Below are 19957 nucleotides of genomic sequence, written 5' to 3'. Positions count from 1 at the left end.
TTAAACGATGGTACGTGTGATCTTGATCTCTTGGCTATTGGCGCGACATGACGAAGGAGGTTGATGTGATGACAATAACGAACAAGGTCGAGAGCGTGCTTGAGGGCCTTAGTGGTCTCCACGAGGATGCGATAAAGGGGGTGATCGTAGGAGACGAAGGAGGTTGATGTGATGACAATAACGAACAAGGTCGAGAGCATGCTTGAGAGCCTTAGTGGTCTCCACGAGGATGCGATAAAGGGGGTGATCGTAGGAGGTGAAGGAAAGCGATAACACGATAGGATGAAGATAGTTCTAACATGAGAAAATAAAGAATATTGGAATCTCATAAAAAAGAGTGTCAGATTTATAATGGAATCGGACCACCTAATTTCTTAAATGAACTTGATTTGGTTCGTGAATCATTAGTCCTCGAGCCAAACATGAGCGAGAAGTGAAGGTTTGGGTTCGCTTGTGGGGACCCAGTCAGCTCACTATTGGAAGGCTGCCACGTGGTCAACAAGAGTTGACGATCAGTATGATAACCAACTGACGTGACGCGCCGCGCCGATGCCTTCAATCTTGTTGGATAACCGACGCCGATGGAGGGCCCTCCGGTGCCGCCGCGGCAGCAAACCCTCGTCGCTGCCATCGACATGGGCACAAACTCCTTTAAGCTACTGGTGGCTCGTGTCCTCCCCCGCGGCCACCTCCTCGCCCTCGCCCGCCTCAAGGAGCCCGTCCTCCTCGGCCGCGGCCGCGCCGCCGATGGCTCCGTTGCCCCCGATGCCCGCCTACGTGCCGTCGCCGCCCTCCGCTCCTTCTCCCTCGCCCTCCGCGCCCTCGACGTCCGCCTCGCCCGTGTCGTCGCCACCGCCGCGCTCCGCTCCGCCCCCAACCGCGACGACCTCGTTACCGCCGTCAGCGCCGAGCTTGGCTTCCAGGTCGACGTCCTCTCCGGTGAGGAGGAGGCCCGGCTCGTCTACCTCGGCGTCCTCCAGTTCCTTCCCCTCTTCCATAGAACCATTCTCGTCGTCGATATCGGTGGGGGTTCCACCGAATTCGTGGTGGCGAACAAGGGGAAAGTCCTCTACGCTACCTCTCTTGATCTCGGACACGTTTCCTTGACCGAATTCCACGAGAGACATGGAAACTTTGGAGATCTCCGCAGCTACATCCGTTCCGTTCTCAACCAATCGCCGTTGGTGGACAAGGTCAAGGAACTAGGGTTTGAGATTGCTGTCGGTTCATCAGGAACAATCCGTTCGATCGAAAGGTCCATATTTCTTGATGGCTTTGATGAATCTATGAGAAGAGACTTTGGCAGGGAGTGGAGGTTCAGTAGAGATGAATTGGGGCTTCTTGTTGAAAAGCTTACTAGTCCGAATCCTAGTGAGGTAGAGAGAGCAAAAAGATTGGGATTTCGAAAGAGGAGAAGAGAGTTTATAGTTGCGGGTGCTGTGCTGTTATTGGAGATCTTTGAGACTCTTGGAATTGACAACATTGAGGTCTCTGGGTATGCTCTCAGTGAAGGGGTCATTTCTGAGATGCTCACAAATGATCGGATGGACTATGATATTGGTATGAATGCTCGATGGCGGTCAGTAGTAAGCCTAGCCATGAGATTTGATGGGGACAACAGGATGAAATCTGCTTTACATTGTGTTGGCATCGCCAAGGTATCATCCATCCCTTAGCTGATATTTGGTCTAATGCAATAATTTATATAGTCACTGTGATTTTGTTGGCAATAATCTGCATGCTTGTGGTTTTTATGCCATATAATAGGAACTTTTTGATGGCATTAGAAGATCAGACGAGCTCGTTGATGGCAATGCACGGTTGCATGAAAAAGATTTTGAGTATATGGAAGCAGCTTTATTGCTTCATAATATAGGATTATTAATGGGCATGAAAGGATACCACAAACGTTCGTACAAGATAATCAAGGTACTTTCCTTGAGACCTCATTTTCTCTTATAAGTTCCTGTCCTATGCTAGTGAGTTAACAACACATAATGGTGTTATTTTGTTGCTTAAAATCATACTTTGGAACTTGAACTTAAGATGGATAGTGTTACTTTGTCAAAATATCACAGAAAATATGGGAACAAAACAATTTGCTTCTTAATAAGCTTTTGTAAAGGCTTGCAGAGCTAAAGGGGCTCAACCTTGTTCTGTTGGCTTCTTACTGAGCTAACTAGAGGTCCAGAATATCTTTTGAGCCTTTTTCATTCTACACAAGGACTGGATGAATTTGTTCTATTCAAACAAAGGACATATTAGGACTGTAAATCCGAAAAATCCAACTGGATTTGAAAGTCAACTCAATCTAGTAGACTTGCAAAGTTAGCCAAGTTCTGAGCATCATTTAGAATCTTACACTATACATGCTTCCATGTATTAATTTCTGGTTTCATGTGACAGAAAGTTTCCATTTAGCATGGCTGGAAGGATCATAGGTGATTAAATTTATGAAGGGCCTTGCTTTGAACTTAGAAGGATATATAACTTGAGTACCTGCAAATATCTTATAGTACTCAGACTTGTATTCATATACTCCATTCATTTTTCAAGGCATGCTGATAAACATTATAAAAAGATTGATAAGGGACGAATTCCATCATATGCTTACTAGAGTCTAAAAATTGACTATTCACCGATGCAGCATGAGTGTGAGGATATGGTAGACGTGGCATGGCAAGGTTCAAAAGCAATTGATAAAATCTTCACTAAATAAGTTTTACCACTTGAGCTCAAAACTTGGTGGGCTGTGCTTCCAAAAGGAGTACCCTAAGAGAGGGATGAGTTGTAACTCATGTACTAATCAAAGCCTAGCCTATGACCAATGTTGGACTAATTAATTAGGGTATTGTAATCTGATACTATACTCATCCAAACATGAACCAGAACCATGGGGACCATTTCTTCCAACAAGGAGGTCTCAAGAGTTGTAACTCATGTACTAATCATGGTCTAGCCCACAGACGATGTAGGACTAATTAGATCAGGGTTTTGCAACAAGTTTTTTTGACAATGAGTGGTTGTATGCTCTAGAGTACATATATATGTCATCTTCCATGGTACTTATTATTGGGGAGAAGCACAGAAAATAATGTGGAGATAAGAGTGGTGTGAATGCCAACTTTACCAAAGTGAATTACAATTGTCACCCATGATGTTTTAGAAGTTCAGGTAACTGCTAATAAAATACACATTGATCTAAAATAGTTATTCAGTTTCCTTATCCATCTCGACCAGGATTAGTATAACTTTGTACCAGGTCTAGTATGTTGTTTGTCATGGTAAGTTGTATACATGTCAGATGCACGTTGGATGTGCAACAGTCTCTTTTGGCGAGGCTATTCTTAACTATGATAGCTTGCTGGTAGCAGTCATGTAGATCCTCATCTAATAGAACTTCAGCCTGGTTACATCAATACTCCATGTCTGCTGATCTGTTGGTTGACCTAACTTGAGACCCTGGTTGATCTAAGGTATTCAGATGAAAAAAAGTTGCGGCAAAGATGAGAAGCCTCTATCTTGCTCGGTTTAGTTAGGATAATTGGAGCTATGGAGCAAGGAACCTACCATTAAGCAATCATATATATGCCAACATCTTTCACAGTATTTACGTAAAGTTAACTCCAAAGCTTCCCGTAACAAAATAAACCTCAATGGTTGGTGATGCTGCCGAACTAACATCTTTTCACTATTGTTTTGCTTTTGATGATTCTTTCATGAACAGGAGGTTTCTTTTATCTAAATTGGTTCTTAATTCACACTTGAGGAGTCTGCCACCTAAAATTTCTCATATGTGCTACAGAATTGTGGGCATCTTCATGGTTACAGTTCTGAAGAGATAGAGGTACTTTCTTTTAGACCATTTTTCTTTTTTAGTTTATTTAATTCGTCAATATCCCTTAATGCTATTGCCTGACTGTAATCTTGTAGCTTGTTGCTCTACTTGTGAGATTTCACAGGAAAAAGTTTCCAAGATACCAGAATGATCATTTAAAAGAACTTTCAGCTGAGGTATTGCCATATATTGCTTTCTTAGATCACTATAGTAGCCATTCAAAGTTGTCAGATCACAGCTTCTATATCCTGCTTGTATGTCTCTATTTTTTGTACATGTGTGCCTGGAGAAATGAAAGCTTATTGCAGGTTCCTCGTGTGTCTATGCCGCAACTCTATGTTTGCTGCAGAATATATTTCCTAGTGATGTTCATAGATATTGATACGCCAGCTCCTCAACTGGCTTCTTTCGTCCTGCTAATTTTAGGTCTCAAATTCTAGTGGTTTTCTGACATTGCTATTTCTAGAATGAGATGCTGACATAATTTTTTATGATATTTCTATTTGTTTTGTGTCACAACATTAAATTCTGTGGTTCATATGCTGCTTTTCATGCCAGATTTTGGCCATATATGCTACATTTGATTTCAGAAAATGTTCAACTTGAGATGGAACACTGATGAATACTGTCACTGGTACCTAAGGAACCTATTACAGAGCCTTTTAATTGATTGGTGCATCTCCATTCAAATCAATGTTGAAGCCGGATATCATACTTACGGACTAAATAATGCATCAAGTTACATTTGACTTCTTTGCATACTACAAAGGGCAAAGATTTTAGTTATTTATTGTGTGAGAAGGATTTTCTGATCAAGTATTGTGGCAAAAGGTTTGTGGGATCAGTCAGGTACTTCTAGATAATTAGACATGCTTAGAATAGCATTGAATTGTAGGTTTTCAACATTACAAACATGAGCACCCTAACCTTTCTAAAAAGCCTCCATTATTATGCTTTTTATGCTTCATTGCTGACGCTTAATTTGTTTCATACTTTCAGATGAGGCAGAAATTTAGAGTTCTTTGTGTAATCACACGAATTTCTTTGAGACTACAAAAATGTCAGTGTGTGACTTCCCAAAGACTTGAAGTTTTTCCTACTGAAGAAGGTTTTGAAATGGTGCGCATTAACCACTAACATATATTTACTTTGTGCCATTTATTGAGAGTATTGTGCATGATTTAATTGTATATCTTTCTTTTGCGGAACTTGACCAGAAAAGAGAAATAGCATGTGTGTCCTTTTTCTAAAATGTGATCTTGACTGACAACAATGCTGACATATATCCACAATTTCTCCAACTATATTAGTCAGCTAGAAGCATTTACACTTGTGCTTTTGGATTCATGTATTACTGAAGGCTACACATGTTGTGAATGTCACTTGACACATTGTGTCATGCAAGGTGCGCCTTACCAGTCGGAGCTGGCGTGTCGGTCGATTGACGACACGGCATGTACCGATCTTTATTGGTATATCGACACATGGTACACTGGTAAGTACCAGTGTTTCGGAGAGTAAGAAAAAAGGGAGAAGAGGAATGAGAAAGAAAGAGGGAAGAAGAGGAAGTGGCAAAGGAGGAAGAAGGAAGAAAGAAGAGGAAGAGGAAGAGGAGAAGAGACCTTACCTGAGATGTGGCGGTGCAGTGAGGTCGCGGCAAGCGGAGGTCACCATCGATCGCAGCATCATAGGTGATGCTCGTGAGCCCTGTGAAGGCGGAGAGGATGCCTGCGAGTGCTGCAGAGGCAGCGGTCACGTGAGAAGTGGGAAACTAGTTCCCTTTATTTGTTGGACCGGACCGGGGTGGGTCCGCATACCGGTTAGTGCTCAGATCAATGTGTGTCCCCCATTTCGTATCGGTCTGGGCGAAATGGCGAACATTGGACTGTCATGTACTTTGTTAGTTCATATTCCACCATCTGATATGCTTTCTTCCTCCCAATAACACACTTCATCATGATATAAGATACCTTTCTTGCACAGTGAACACCTATCCATGGATTAAGGACTCTGCAGCTTGTAGTATTGTCACCGAGGGTGCCAATCTTATTTCCTTATTGGTGCATAGAGTTCCATCATCACTAAGAATGTCTTCGGTTTGAATCCATTTTTTGTAGGCATAAGCAAAATTGCCAATTATTCAGACGATGAGTTACTGGCTTTAAGTTTAAGCAGAAACATTTCCTTTAAGTTTGCTTTCTTATGGTTCTTTGATATAGTTTGTATTGTACATATGTTTCTTCATCGGATTTTGTTTATGTTGTGCATATTGTTCTTGATTGCAGATAAAGAAAATAGACTCAAATTTATCACACTCGACAATTTAGATTGCCATGAATCTCTCTTCCTAGATTATCTTATCATTTTCAGCAACTTCTTTCGTACAGGATAAGGTAGCAATAGCAGAATGTCCCATGTTGTATGCTGAAGAACACTTGTAATGTCTCAGGTTCTTGGTAGCTTGAAGGACCATCTGCAAGGTTCCCATGGGATCGAACTGACATCAGCCATCATTGAGGAAGAACTAAGACCTGAATTAGATCATTTCGAAGAGGTATGGATTATTCTGTTTTGATGAATTAGTACACAAAAACAAAGTACAAACACCTATTTTGGTGAATTTGAGGTTTCTTCAATTGTCCATCCAGGTGTTCCAGCAGAAAATGTCAGTTTCAGTCCCTTGAGGTTGCAGAAAGAGGTACCTTTAAACCTCATGTGTTTATGCTGAATTCTGTATCCATAACTTGTTGATCATCATATAAACTATTCTAAGCAGCATTAGATAAACTCGATCTTAGGCTTCTTCTTTTTTCTGTTTATTGGCAATAAAAACATTAAAAAGAAGAAGAAGAAGAAGAAGATGAAAGAAGCCATCATCTGTTTTGTTCTTCTACCGTTGACTAGTGTCTGTATTCCATGTTTTTACCTCGACCCAGTGGATCGGATGGGCCATTTTTCCCCTTCTGTTGATCCATTGGGTTGGTAGGCTTTAGCGGGTTTGGGAAAGACTTGATCCGTTAGTAGGTCGGGTAGACGTCCGATTAAGGACAGCAGGACGGTTTGGGTATTACTCCCCTTCTGTTGATCCATTGGGTTGGTAGGCTTTAGCGGGTTTGGGAAAGACTTGATCCGTTAGTAGGTCGGGTAGACGTCCGATTAAGGACAGCAGGACGGTTTGGGTATTACTCCCCTTCTGTTGATCCATTGGGTTGGTAGGCTTTAGCGGGTTTGGGAAAGACTTGATCCGTTAGTAGGTCGGGTAGACGTCCGATTAAGGACAGCAGGACGGTTTGGGTATTACTCCCCTTCTGTTGATCCATTGGGTTGGTAGGCTTTAGCGGGTTTGGGAAAGACTTGATCCGTTAGTAGGTCGGGTAGACGTCCGATTAAGGACAGCAGGACGGTTTAAGTATTACTCCCCTTCTGTTGATCCATTGGGTTGGTAGGCTTTAGCGGGTTTGGGAAAGAATTGATCCGTTAGTAGGTCGGGTAGAGGTCCGATCAAGGACAGCGAGAAGGTTTAGGTATGCACGAATCTCGATGCAAATCGCTAGTTCTCCATGCGAGGTAGCGAGGCGCCCCTCCCTAGCTGACGCCATCATTATCCTTCCCTCTTGATTGGACCTTATTCCCTCCTCCCTTCACCCTATGACGTCTTGTTGCAGGTTGTTTCTTTGACGACCATCATCTTCCCATTGGCTGGTACTCTTCTCAGTCCACTAGCCGAACGACTGTCTCATGTATGCAGCTCAACCATAATACGCCTAACTCATTCAAAGTTCAAACACGTCAGTATCACTCTGCTACGCCTACTTCCCCTACTCCGCTGCTGCTACGACCGCTTCAAGCGGATCGTAACGAAACGTAGCCGACCTGTGCGACGGTGGCTCAGGTCAAAAGGCGTCAACAATATGTAGAACATGTAGTTGTGTGTTCATTAACCAACACGGTGAAGGCGCTGCATCGAGAGCAGCACAGCACGAAAAGGTCAGCATCATGCGCCCCTGGCACGGCCTGGGAAAATGGACACCACCCCACGTTCCCTGACACCAAACATCGTCTCTACCGAAACTGCCCGGGCCACCCCTGCGGTAATCGCACCCACATTGTCCCAGCGCTCTCGTGAGTCGTCTCCACGAAGAAGCCCTACGTAGCTTCGGCGCAACTCGAGAGCAACTGTCGTCACCGGTGAGATACGGGGAAGATTGGCCGTACGTTGGCGATCGGACGGAGGGACCAGGGACGGCCGGTGGTCCCGCTCCCGGACCGATCACGTGATTCCTGGACACGTGGCGAGATGCCGCGGCTCAGCTATTGGCTGGCACTGCCGGTCCCATACCAGCGAGTGGTCCTTCGTCGTGGGACCGCCGATGTTCTTCTCACCAATCGGCCAACTTCCCCTCCCCCTCCCTCACGTTTCATGTGATATATACCTTTAAGCGAAAAATAAGGATTAGGTGTGGGTGAGAATATTCGCACGACGCGATGCGGTCGCTTAGGAATGCGCACGAATCTTATGGCAAGTGAGAGAATCCGAGGGCGACAACAGAATTGTTGGTTTATTTTAGCGTTACTACTATCAAAGTGTTGGCAGTGGCACTTTCGGAGTTTGGGTGGCGTAGGGAGGGCATTCACGGGAAAGCTCTTCAATCTTGCCTGTTGAGGACTTTAAAAGGCTCCCGTCCCCGCCTTCCTCCATGATTGCGTGTCGGAGAAGACGCCGACGCCTACCGTCTGTTCTCTCTTCCTCCTCGTGACTGTTTCCTCTCCTCTGTGCGATATGGAACCAGAAAACCCTAGCAATGGCGAGCCCGATGGCTCCCTCGATCCCACGAGCCAGGGGCACGGCGACGAGTTCGAGAGCGCCTGCTCCACCCCCTTCGCCAGTGCCCCCTCTAGCCCCGGCCGCGGCGGTTACGGCGGCGGCGGCGGTGGCCTCTTCTTCTTTAGCGCCCCCTCCAGCCCGATGCATTATGTTCTCTCCTCTCCCTACTCCGTCACCGACTCGCCCTCGGATCCGGCCTCCACCGACTTCTCCTTCGAGTTCGAGTTCTCCGCCCGCTTCCCCGCCCATTCCACCGCGGCCTCCGCCGACGAGCTCTTCCTTAATGGCCAGATCCGCCCCATGAAGCTATCCTCCCACCTCCAGCGCCCACAAGCTCTCGCCCCGCTCCCAGATCTCGCCGAAGAGGAGGATGATGACGAGAAGGATGGCCCGAGGTACAACCGCGAGGGGCTGGAGATCGGCGTCCGAGGGCGGGACCTGAAGCTCCGGAGCCGGTCCGTCCATCGGAGGGCCAGATCGCTTTCCCCGCTTAGGAACCTGCCGTTCCGTTGGCGGATGCAGGGCACGGATCGGGAGGAGAGGGGCAAGGATCTCGAGAAGCCCCCAGATCTGACGCAGATCGAGGCGGAGGAGGCACCGGCGCCGCCCGTGTCGGCGTCCTCCCGCTCCTCATCTTCGTCGTCGACGTCCTCGTCTTCCTCGTCGGGACGGAGTTCGAAGCGGTGGATCTTTCTCAAGGATCTCCTCCACCGGAGCAAGAGCGAGGGGAGCGACCACGGAAAGGACAAGTTCTGGCACGGGATCTCCTTCTCGGGGTCCAAGGACAGGCCGAAACCCACTGCGAGCTCGAACCCGGAGACGAAGCCGCCAGCCGCGGCCCCGACGCAGCGCGATGCGCCGCAGCCCAGACCGGCGAATGGGATCAGGAGACGGAGGAGGGCGGCGCCATCGGCTCACGAGCGGCACTACACCACAAACCGGGCGCAGGCCGAGGAGATGAGGCGGCGGACCTTCCTGCCCTACCGGCAGGGCCTCCTCGGGTGCCTGTGGTTCAGCTCCAAGAGCTACGGCGCCATCAATGGCTTCGCCCGGTCCTTCAATCCCGTCCCCTCGAGGTAACCCGCTCCACCTCCTCCGCATTATTACTACCCAAGAAAACTAGCAAATCGAGTTCTGTACAGTACATCAAATCTCTGTTAGTGTATGAGGGATCGAGGCTTTCTTGTTTCGCGTTTCGTTCATGTTTGCGATTGCATCCTGCTTCTTCATTACCTCTTGCTTTCGTCCACTAAGTCCATGCTTGCTTGTCCTAGCTAACGAAGAGCATGAGACACCGTCTGTTAAGTTACAGGCATCGTCTTCCGTCTTCCGCTGTTCTCCACGGTGCTTCGATGCATCAACATACAGCTTCCAGTTCTTTTTGGACGCACTCAAGGATGGAGATGTGGGTGTGATTCATGTGTTGCCGGTTCATCACATGTCCACATCCCTTGGTACAGCCTCAGTTGGTGTCAAGACCACATAACCGTCCATTGATTGATAGGCATTACCATCTTATCAGAGAACAACACATCGTGTTCTTGTGTAAAGAGTAATGCTATGCATAATAGGCAGTAGGTCCAATCCCCAAGACTATGGAAGCTTGATCCATATTCTCCTTCCTTTTTTGATCGTCGGTGCTAGATTAGATTCGGTTCAATGTGCGGGTGATTCCCATCGCAAGTGCAAACCCAACCTGCATCTGGAGTCATCGCAAAGGCTAGATTAACTGTATGCCTAAATTGCACACACTTACGACACACGGCATCTAGGAACAGTAGCTCTCTACTGTTTTCATTCTATCATCCACATGCGTAGTTAAGAATGGACAATAGTTTAATGCCACCGGCAGTTAATTAAGACACTCCTTTGGCATCACAGCTGAGATTAGGGCTTTGGACCACGTGGGAAGCAGGGAAGGTGGCCTTAAATATTAGTTACAGGCTAACAGCGAAAGCAAGATGTCATGGAGCAGTATTCCAGCATTATATATATATATACACACACACGAAGAAAGGAAGTTGGTTCCTATGCTGCTAGAGATGGAAGCGTGAAAACCTAAAGGGAAGGGAAGGGAAGGTGAGGGCTTTCATGCATCCCAACACCAAGTGCTGTTGTGCATGTGAAAACGGGAATCTACCAAGTGGCAGGGGCTGTTATGAAACCAAAAAAAGACTCGTCCCCTTCTCTTTTTCTTTTCACCTTCATACACGCCCCGAGAAAGAAGACAAAAGGCAAAGTGGATGGATATCACTGTAGATGAACTCCTTTTTTAACCTCTTAGACGCTGTGGTGGTGGGCTTAGTTGGTGAAGCCCCCGAGATGCCATGGACCACATGCATGGAGAAGATTAGCTAAGTCTCTTGAAATGGTGCATACACATGGACATAATAGGCAGCAATAGGCTAAAACTAGACCAGCAATATTGTTAGTGCGTTGCAGTAGCCTTGCCCTTGGATGGAAGCTACTTGTAGTGGACAAGAGATCTGATCATTGATCAACCATGGTGCATATAAAGGAAACTGTAAGTGTGGTGTCTACGTTGGCCCTAAAAATACACAGGTGTTTAGAATCATTTATTTACAATAGCATCATAAGAGCGCGATTTCACTTCTTACTGCTGCATGAATGGCATCCCAGCCAAGATGATTCGGATACATAATGGAACGGGAGGCAGTATGGCCCGCATGCCAATCTTCGCAAATTGCATGCACCAATTAAGCAGCATGCAGCAATTTACAGGGATGAAAGTTATATCATAAACCATCAAATGCTGTAAGCAAACAATATTCTTGATAATGTCCAGCCAATTCCTACAACCATAATCCTACCAAAAGATATCATATATATATATATATATATATATATATATATATATATATATATATATATATATATATATATGCATTCAATTTAAGAAGCATCTAGACGGTGACATATTTAATCAGAATAAATGATGTTATAAAAAGATTCGAGGCACATCAAGGTGTTAAGTTCTCCTAGAGCTTAGGCGCAAGCTGAGGGTTTGCACGTCACTAAAACGATGCACACTTTAATATAACAACAAATCAGAAGTCGAAAGAAGGAAAAGAAAGCAGCAGTAGAAAACGAAAAAAAAGGAGAGGAAATAAATGGAGAGAGAACAGGTAGTTGCTCCTAAAAAATCAATGTTCGTCGCAAAAGAAGATATACCAAAATTCTCTAGTTCCCAACAAATGGGAGATATAGGGATCCAAGTGGGCCAACATATTCCAATGAGGCGTCAGAATCCAGCTGTATGTGGCGAACCCGTGTGCCTCAAAAGCTAAAGGTGGGCCCGTCTTGGGCGTCAACTTTTTTGCTTAAGTTTCCCTAGACTTCCTTCTACCTCCTTCCTTTGATGAACCTATGTTCATCAAGCATTAGATTAGTCTTGCATTCATTTTATTCAAAGATCTAAGGTAGCTGTCTTAGCTAAAGGATAACGTATATCCCTACGATATTGCCTGAAATAGAAAGTATATCCGTAACCAAATGCAACTAAAGCGGAAACCTAAAAGGAACTTGAATCAAAAACCTTCTGACGAGCAACACCTAAATAGTCTATATAGGCTGATTGGGTATATAAATATAAAAAAACATATATATATCCAGCGCATAAGACTCTCCAAATACGAGCTTTAGGGAGGATCAATACATATAACTTTACTTTTAAATATTTAATATTTTTATTTTTAAATATTTAAAGATATTATTTTCGTCACTCCAACCCTAATCTTCTAAATCACAAAGAGGCAACCTTGAGTATTGTGTCTAGGCTCGCCCTCTATGACAAAATTAACGATCTATTTAAGAAAATATTACTTCAAAATTTATAGTAATACAAATTTATTGCTTACAAAGTATGAAAGGACTTCCATGACAAAATTTGCTATCTATTTAAGAAAATATTCATATAAAAAATAGGAACTGGAAAAGAAAAAAAAAACAGGAACCAGTACATAATTGATATGAAACGGCAAAAGTCTAATTAGCTAGAAAAGATGATCTTATTTGTGCTAATGGCAAAGACTACGTGATAGTACATGTTTTTTGCAGAAATTAATTAAAAATCAAAGGCAACCCAACATTTCATTCAGTAATAAATCGAGGTTGAATTAAATAAAGTTGACAAATAGTTTGGTTCAACTTGAAAACAACCACTTTAACATGAATTAACTAAAATAGACATGGTATTATCAATGAGTATGGTGATCAATAGATAACATGAAGCAAGTCTAGTTTGAAAAGAATGAATACAGTTAATGCAGATGAAATGGAATGGCATCATAATATTCACCAGAAATGAAAATTAGGCATTATAATTCCTCACCAATAATTCTCGTCAACCTTCCTTGAATTTTCTTGATAGATGAACAATGACAAAGCACATCTAATTGAATTGCAAAAGTTTTCAATAGTTCTCGCAGTGCAATGGTTGTGACAACATAATTGTCTTTGGCAAGCACTAGAAGCAGACTCCTGGGCAACCTACTCACTGCTTGGGAAGGTACTTGCTGCCGACTTTAGAGATCAATGAACCAGACGACTGTTCCCTCCTTTAGAATCTCTAAAGGTGTCTTGATGATCAATCAAACCCTAAAGAATGCTACAGGAACATACTTCTCCCTTGTCTAACTAAAGCCTACATCTTAGAAATCCTACCAGATTAAACTCCTAACATTTTGTGAAGCTTGTGACCTCTGGTCTTCTACTTTATAGGAACTAATCTCTCCTATAAAAAAGTCACAAGGCCAAGATCTTGCAGGATAACCTCCGTAAAAGAAGAGAGCGAAGAAATGCCACTCAGGCCAAAGAAAAACTAATGATAACAGAAATAAAATATGTCATCGAGCCATATTGCCATATTATAAACGCATTTTCATGTCAAAGAAATCTGACATTTAATATATTACCAGTCCATGTGGCTCAACATTCAGATTGAGTTTCAGACATTCCACTTATCTTGGTCTCTATAAAATCAATCACTTTCCTGACAACATACTATTTTCTGGACATTATTATTAATAACTAGTCGCAGACGAGATTATGTTGGACATATTAGTTAGCCATTGACTTGAAAAGGCTACATTTTTCCCCCACGCAAACTAAGCATGGGTCTTTAAGGTCAACCTAATCGACCAAGGTGACATGCTACACCGTCGCCAATTGATAAGTGCCACACATGCCACGACATGAACTAAGCATGGGTCTCCAGATACAAGATACTGCACAACTAAAGCATGTGCCTGAGCTGCATGGAAATTGGTATGGCCTATATAGAGTCATGATCTGAGTATTGTTTCACACAACAGACTGCAGCCATAGAGATAATTTTAGAATTAACATCATAAACCACAGTTCTGAGCATATGTTCTGATAGAAATAGCACAGAAATATCTGCAACAGGCACGAAACTAGGGGATGGAGAGAGATAAAATACATATAGCTGCATGTAAACTTCAGTGAAAATAAAACAAGCATATAACGAAGTGGTATCTACTTGACAGCACATATTACCTTCACATTTTGAGAAGTATGATGTACAGATCAATGAGTTTTTTTCTCCTCCCTATAAATTCGAGCCTAAAGAAAGCACTTGAGTTATGAAATTGTGTTCCATATGGTCAAAGCATTAAACACCAGATATTAGTGAAAGAAAAAAGGTATTAGTCTGCAAGATAATTCTGAACTCGAGCCAATGCCAGGTCTGAGGGTAGTCAATGAACTCTAGTTCAAATCTCATCTAAAATTTGGTTTGTCTTGTATTCTGGCACAAGATTTAGAGTGTTGGCAACAGATAGATAATAAGCTTTTACGAAAAATTTCAAGGGAACTTCTCGATTTTGGGTTCCTCTAATAGTTGATCGGCTCATATTGGTAAGAGAAGTCTTGAATGATGATTCCAAGTTCATGACAATGCTTACCTGTAAAGAACGCAAGTAAACACGCAAGAGTAAGTTCATACCACTTGCGACCTCTCCATCACTATTTCCTCAAACATTTCATGATCCACTCTCCATTTCTCAGTAATGCTATGATTCTAACCTGCAACATTATGGGGATGAGACTGATGTTGATCCTGATTTGTTGCTACCTGATTTGTGACTGGAGGAGGATTCAATTCTGGGTGGATGGGGGAGAAAAGAGGATGTTGATCCTTGATGGTTCCTTCCCACGTATCCAACCGGAAAACTCACATTGAACCATCACCGTCATCTCTAGTCCCATGGAACCCAAACAGCTTCTATCTGGGGACATCGGAATAAGAAACCGTTCGAGATCAAGAAAAAGGGACATAAGACTTGGGATCCTGCTTAAGGATATTACCCGCGATACGGTAGTAGAAGGGTGAGGGGAGATGCGATTGCCGATCTCCACTCTCTGGGTCATGGCGTTGATGTCGATCGCCCTCACGAAAGGCCTAACGATCCTCGAATCGAGCTTCGAAGGAACCCGCGAGCTCTTCTCGCCCTTCTCTATCGCCCCTTCCAACGACGGAGGGATATTTATGGGCTCTGCTCATCGCGCCTTCCGCTTAAATCTTGAAGGAGCCGCTCTCTGAGCCCGCCTCGAATCTAAACCGGTCGATTTACTAATCAAACCGACCATTAGATCAGCCCTTCATCGGTCGAGTTGTTAATTGAATCGGCTCGATTTATATTGTTTGGGATGGACGCTGAACCGGTCGAATTATTAATCGAACCGGTCGAATTATTAATCGAACCGGTCACTGAAAAATAAAGGGTGATAAAATTCTGGACGAGGTATTAATTGAACCGGCTATTGAATCACCCAACCAACCCTCTTCTAGAAGTCAGGAAGAATCGAACCGGTCAATGATGGACCTTGAGCGGTCGAGTTACTAATCGAACCAGCCAATCAACAATAAAATTGGGAAAGAACGACGGAAGGTTCGATCAACCATCCAAAAGAACACATATTTTCGAAACGGGGCGTTGCGAGAATCGAACTCGCGACCTCTCGCACCCGAAGCGAGAATCATGCCACTAGACCAAACGCCCGAATTGGTAAGTATTTGGTAAAGTTTATATAAATATATTAATTAAGTCTTTGCCCCAAGGAACCCGCACGTTTCAATCCTTCATCCATTCTTTAGCCTCTCCTCTCGCTGCTACGAGTTCCATCGTCAGCCAACATACGGCACAGTTTGGTCGCGACGACCCCTGGTCGTGATCCCCTTCTAATCTTTCCGATAAGAAATCCATGGTCGTTCCATGATTAGGTCAAAATCTTTGCTCGATTGCTGATTCTTTTCGGAATCAAATATCGGATTTTTGTTTGCGGTCTTTAGTGCTATGCGATCGTCAAGGTTTGGATTAACTGTGTGGAATCTTAGCCCTTCGATCGATTATTGATCTCTCTCTTTGTTCTTTCTGTCATTGTTGATATTGGAACTGAAGGTAGAGGAGCTTTTGTTGCTTCCCTTGCTGAAAGAGCCGTCTTGACAGCAGATTCTAATGGCTCAACCTCGCACTAACGTGAGTTCGATTTTGGGAAGTTGCATTATGATGAAAGTGCTGTTAAATTGCAATTTACATGTCTGCTACCTGTTGTATGCATAGGCTGTTGGAGTAGACAACACATTTCGTAGGAAATGAGAACGCGAGAACGAGAAAGGCAAGAGGTGAATGCACTGACCAGAGATATATTTATTAAGCTTATATTAAACTAGTTGGCATGTTCATTCAATCCTTATGTTTTTTTCTGTAACAAGGATGAGGAGTCCAAATTCAAATTCAAAGGTAAGTTATAAAATGTGCAGATCTTCCAGATTGATTCGTTGCTTTATATCAATGACTTTTTATAGTTGCTCATGCCCTAATTTGTTGCTTTAAATCTCAGAAAAAGCTCCTCTTGTTCAAAGGAAACCCTTGAAGCACAGGAACTATGAAGTTGACCTCGAATCCCACTTGGGGAAAACTCAGGTTTGTCATAACAAAGTTTAGTTGCTTAGGATAATCCTTTTTTGTTAGAAATTTATGATTGTTAAACAATAAATACTCATACTTGTAGATTTATATTTACATTTGTGTTACAAAGGATGCTCAACTGTAAGAGTTTTTATTCTTCTTTTGGTATTCTCTGCTGCTCTGAAGACATGCAACTTCTTGTTTATTGTCTAGGATAGTGTAGCCATCTATGTCAATGTTGCATGTTTTTTACTCCATTCATCTCTTACCTCTTTAACCAAGGGGATTCAATGTGAATGTAAAAACCTTTAAACCGTATTTTCACTATGAAGTCATCTTTAAAACTTTGTAATTTTTAGACACATTCAAATCGACATCCTTGTTATTATAGGTGTTCTCTATTCCACAAATTGAGCCTTAACCACAATTGGAGCTCACCAATTAATGACCATGAAACTTTCATTTTACCCTCCACTATTTCGCTTTTTTTTTTTAATCTGGACTTGAATTTGTTTCCATGGCAATATTGGATTGAACTTGATAGAGATGGATTTTTAATTTCCTGCAGAAACAAACTGCAACTATTTTTCCATCTTTTCAGGTTGAACTTACTGGTTCATCCTCTCCTCTCCACTGTTGGCTATCTTGCTGAATGAAATTCTTCCGTAGCTTTAGGTCTGTGGTTTGAAATATGCATAGTTGTTGATAGAGATGGGTCTTGTGGTGCAGGAGTTCGAGGGAGGAGTTGGATATCAAAGAACTTCTCCAATCATTACTCCTATAATAATATCAAAGAACTTCAATTATTAAACAACCTTTGAGTATCTTGAATATTGAAAAATATAAAGAAACCATCCCCTTATCTCAATAAATTTCTCCATACTCCAATTGGGTTACGATTACGAGTACTCTTTACCCATGTTGATTATCTCAAGAGCTCCCTTAACATCATTTGTCCTATTATTTTCAAATGAATACATTATTCTTGTTGTTATCGCTATTTTTGTATCCCAAGCAAAATTATTTACAGAATACTCATGGTCAAGCATTCATGATTTATTTATTTGACTTATTGCTAGTGTTGATATAGTAATTAATATAACTTGATAGAATGGTTCTTGATTGCTTAGATGGTTCAAATAAATTAAAATTTGATATATGATTACTTGTTTCTCATGGGTTACATTCGTTTCTTTTTGCAGGTTGTTACCCCCATTGCATCACTAAGCCAACAGGTATGTTCTATCTCATACTTTAGCTGTTGAGGAACTGTTTTGGATCTACGTATCCTTAGGGGATGGTCTTCATGGCAGCTTTGCTTTCGAAGGAATCTATGGCCTTCTTTTAGCTGATTGCACAATTTTGATGTTAGAAGGCAGAACTTTTTCTTTTCTTTTTTAATGAGAAATTATATTTATATCTGATCTGGAGAAGTGAGTCTAAAACTTAGAGTCATAGGTTAGATCAGCCAAGTATTTAGTTTGAATTATAGAACATTAATGAGGATAGACCTCTCATATTTGCGCTCTTGACCGGTAAGAAGTGTTGCTGAAACAGAAAATATTGACAAAAATGAAGTGGCAAGTGGGTTATATGCTTATTATTATCCCAAGGATATGGATGTATGATACATGTTTCCTTACTAAGGAATGGGAGATGTGCGGTGGTGCCTTAAGGGTTCTAGTGATTATGAGGCTAATTACATATTACCTCCTGTACTTGAACCCTCTCAACATCGTGGTCTCTGTACTTTAAAAATTTATGTTGGGATCCTCATAATTATGAAAGTGAAACAATCCATCCTATTTTCCCTAACGCAGTCGGCTGCCCTAACGGAAAATACAACACGTGATATCATGTGCTAGATTGATGCGAAATGGATGGGCAAAAAGGTAATTTCAACAGCGATAAGGCGATTGTTTCAACGGTGATGGCTGCCATATTGGGCACCGCTGTCGCTGCAGCCGTTGTGGCATTGGACCCTGTCCACGAGGACCTTGGGCACTCCTTTGTCTACGTCAACATATCCCACTCTGATGACGGCGTTGTCACAAGCACCAACATGTTCCAATCCATCTCTAGTGCATCCGTGTATCTTAGGATTTATGTGAATCTATCTAACTAGAAAATTTGACCAGTAAGGTAGCTAATTGGATCTGTTGTGGTTTTGGTGGCAACTCAGAAAGTAAAAGTAGATAGATTGAAGGAAAAGAAATCCAAGGAAAATTCTGAAAGTTCATGTTCAGATGCAAAGATCCTCTGTTCCATAGCTTTTAACCCAGTTCTTGTTGTGTTGGGTGTTCTTAGTGAGACTGTTTGAAGAGTTTTTTTGGCCAAGCAGAGAGCATACTCAGGTGATCATCAATAGCAGCTATCCTGGTGAACAGGAGTTCTGCTACTGCACATAACAAGGCCAGATTATTTTATGCAATCAACAGACTTTTTTATACTACAAGAACAAAACAAAGATTCTACATATTTGCCTCCTCTTGAATCCTGCCTAACATTTGATACACTGCTGCTGCAATCTCGTCCACCGACATGTGCTGGCAGTCATCTTCCACCTGCAAATCAAAGGCAGGCGTCACTAATGTGAGCACGCAAACTCCATGAGGTTGGCAACTGATGCAGAGAGGAAGGAGGTGGAGTCCGGCGTACCTTGAAACTAAAGGAGTACATGACCATCTGTTCGACGGAGGTGACATTGAAGTGCAGCGGCAGGAGCCGCGAGCTCTGTAGCCCGACCACCAACTTGAGCAGCTGCTTCAGCCGCCGCCTCGTGAGCACCTTGAGGTTTATGTGGCTCTCCACCATCATAACCTTGATGTTTGCAGTGGCTGCTTTGTCTTCGATCTCCTCAGTGTTTCGAAAGATACTATCATGGTCAATTATGCCACTACTATTTTCGACGGATGGATTGAAACATAGTGGTGCCTATGGAAACACCCACATCATAGTGGTGGATGCAGGAGGAGGAGGCGTTGGAGTCAGAGCTAGCGAGGTGGGGCACGTTAGGGCCGACATAGACAAAGGAGCACCCAAGTCCCTCGTCAACAAGTTCTGACACCACAACGATCGCAATGGCAGCGGTGTCGACGGGGCGATCATCGCCATAAAAGCAATCGCCCCATCACCGTTGAAATTATTTTTTTTCTTATCTGTTTCATATCAATCCAACACATGATGTCACTTGCTATGTATTCTGTTAGGACAACCGACAGTGTTAGGGAAAATAAGATGAATTATTTCACTTTCATAACCATGGGGATCCCAATATAAATTTCGAAAGTTCAGGGTTCGCGATGCTAAAAGGTCCAAATACATAAGGTAATATGTAATTAG

General features: G+C 43.0%; 2 protein-coding genes and 1 non-coding gene across 5 annotated transcripts; 2 read left to right on the top strand and 1 right to left on the bottom strand.

Moving 5' to 3' along the window:
• The first annotated feature begins 535 nt into the window (after positions 1 to 535).
• LOC135582144 (uncharacterized) lies at positions 536 to 6731 on the top strand. Of its 3 annotated transcripts, none has more exons than XR_010475780.1 (7): positions 537 to 1658; positions 1768 to 1929; positions 3806 to 3847; positions 3963 to 4014; positions 4838 to 4957; positions 6288 to 6392; positions 6487 to 6731. XR_010475780.1 is itself a non-coding variant. In XM_065078206.1 (7 exons), the coding sequence occupies exons 1-7, from the start codon at positions 582 to 584 to the stop codon at positions 6520 to 6522; spliced, it is 1623 nt and encodes a 540-aa protein (XP_064934278.1). In that variant the 5' UTR covers positions 537 to 581; the 3' UTR covers positions 6523 to 6731. The 3 variants fall into 3 exon arrangements, 1 of the variants encoding a protein (XP_064934278.1); XM_065078206.1 differs by having other exon boundaries at positions 3934 to 4014; XR_010475779.1 differs by lacking the exons at positions 6288 to 6392; positions 6487 to 6731 and adding an exon at positions 4397 to 4687 and having other exon boundaries at positions 536 to 1658; positions 3934 to 4014.
• Positions 6732 to 8497: 1766 nt separating this feature from the next.
• LOC103993685 (uncharacterized) lies at positions 8498 to 9859 on the top strand. Its single transcript, XM_009413843.3, has one exon. It carries the CDS (start codon positions 8619 to 8621, stop codon positions 9741 to 9743), a length of 1125 nt encoding a protein of 374 aa, XP_009412118.1. The 5' UTR covers positions 8498 to 8618; the 3' UTR covers positions 9744 to 9859.
• A 5775-nt stretch (positions 9860 to 15634) lies between these two features.
• TRNAP-CGG (transfer RNA proline (anticodon CGG)) lies at positions 15635 to 15706 on the bottom strand. The gene has a single exon. It is a non-coding gene; the product is annotated as a tRNA-Pro (tRNA).
• Between the last annotated feature and the right edge of the window lie 4251 nt (positions 15707 to 19957).

This window comes from Musa acuminata, chromosome BXJ1-8, assembly GCF_036884655.1.
Source record: "Musa acuminata AAA Group cultivar baxijiao chromosome BXJ1-8, Cavendish_Baxijiao_AAA, whole genome shotgun sequence".
Taxonomy (NCBI): Eukaryota; Viridiplantae; Streptophyta; class Magnoliopsida; order Zingiberales; family Musaceae; genus Musa; species Musa acuminata.
The sequence above is the reverse complement of the archived record's forward strand: the minus strand, read 5'-3'. Positions and strand labels throughout refer to the sequence as shown.

Coding starts and splice junctions, on each gene's coding strand:
- LOC135582144 (XM_065078206.1), top strand. CDS start 582: ATGGAGGGCCCTCCGGTGCCGCCGCGGCAGCAAACCCTCGTCGCTGCC. Junction 3,848..3,933: donor ACAGTTCTGAAGAGATAGAG/GTACTTTCTTTT, acceptor GTAATCTTGTAG/CTTGTTGCTCTACTTGTGAG. Junction 6,393..6,486: donor AATTAGATCATTTCGAAGAG/GTATGGATTATT, acceptor TTGTCCATCCAG/GTGTTCCAGCAGAAAATGTC.
- LOC103993685 (XM_009413843.3), top strand. CDS start 8,619: ATGGAACCAGAAAACCCTAGCAATGGCGAGCCCGATGGCTCCCTCGAT.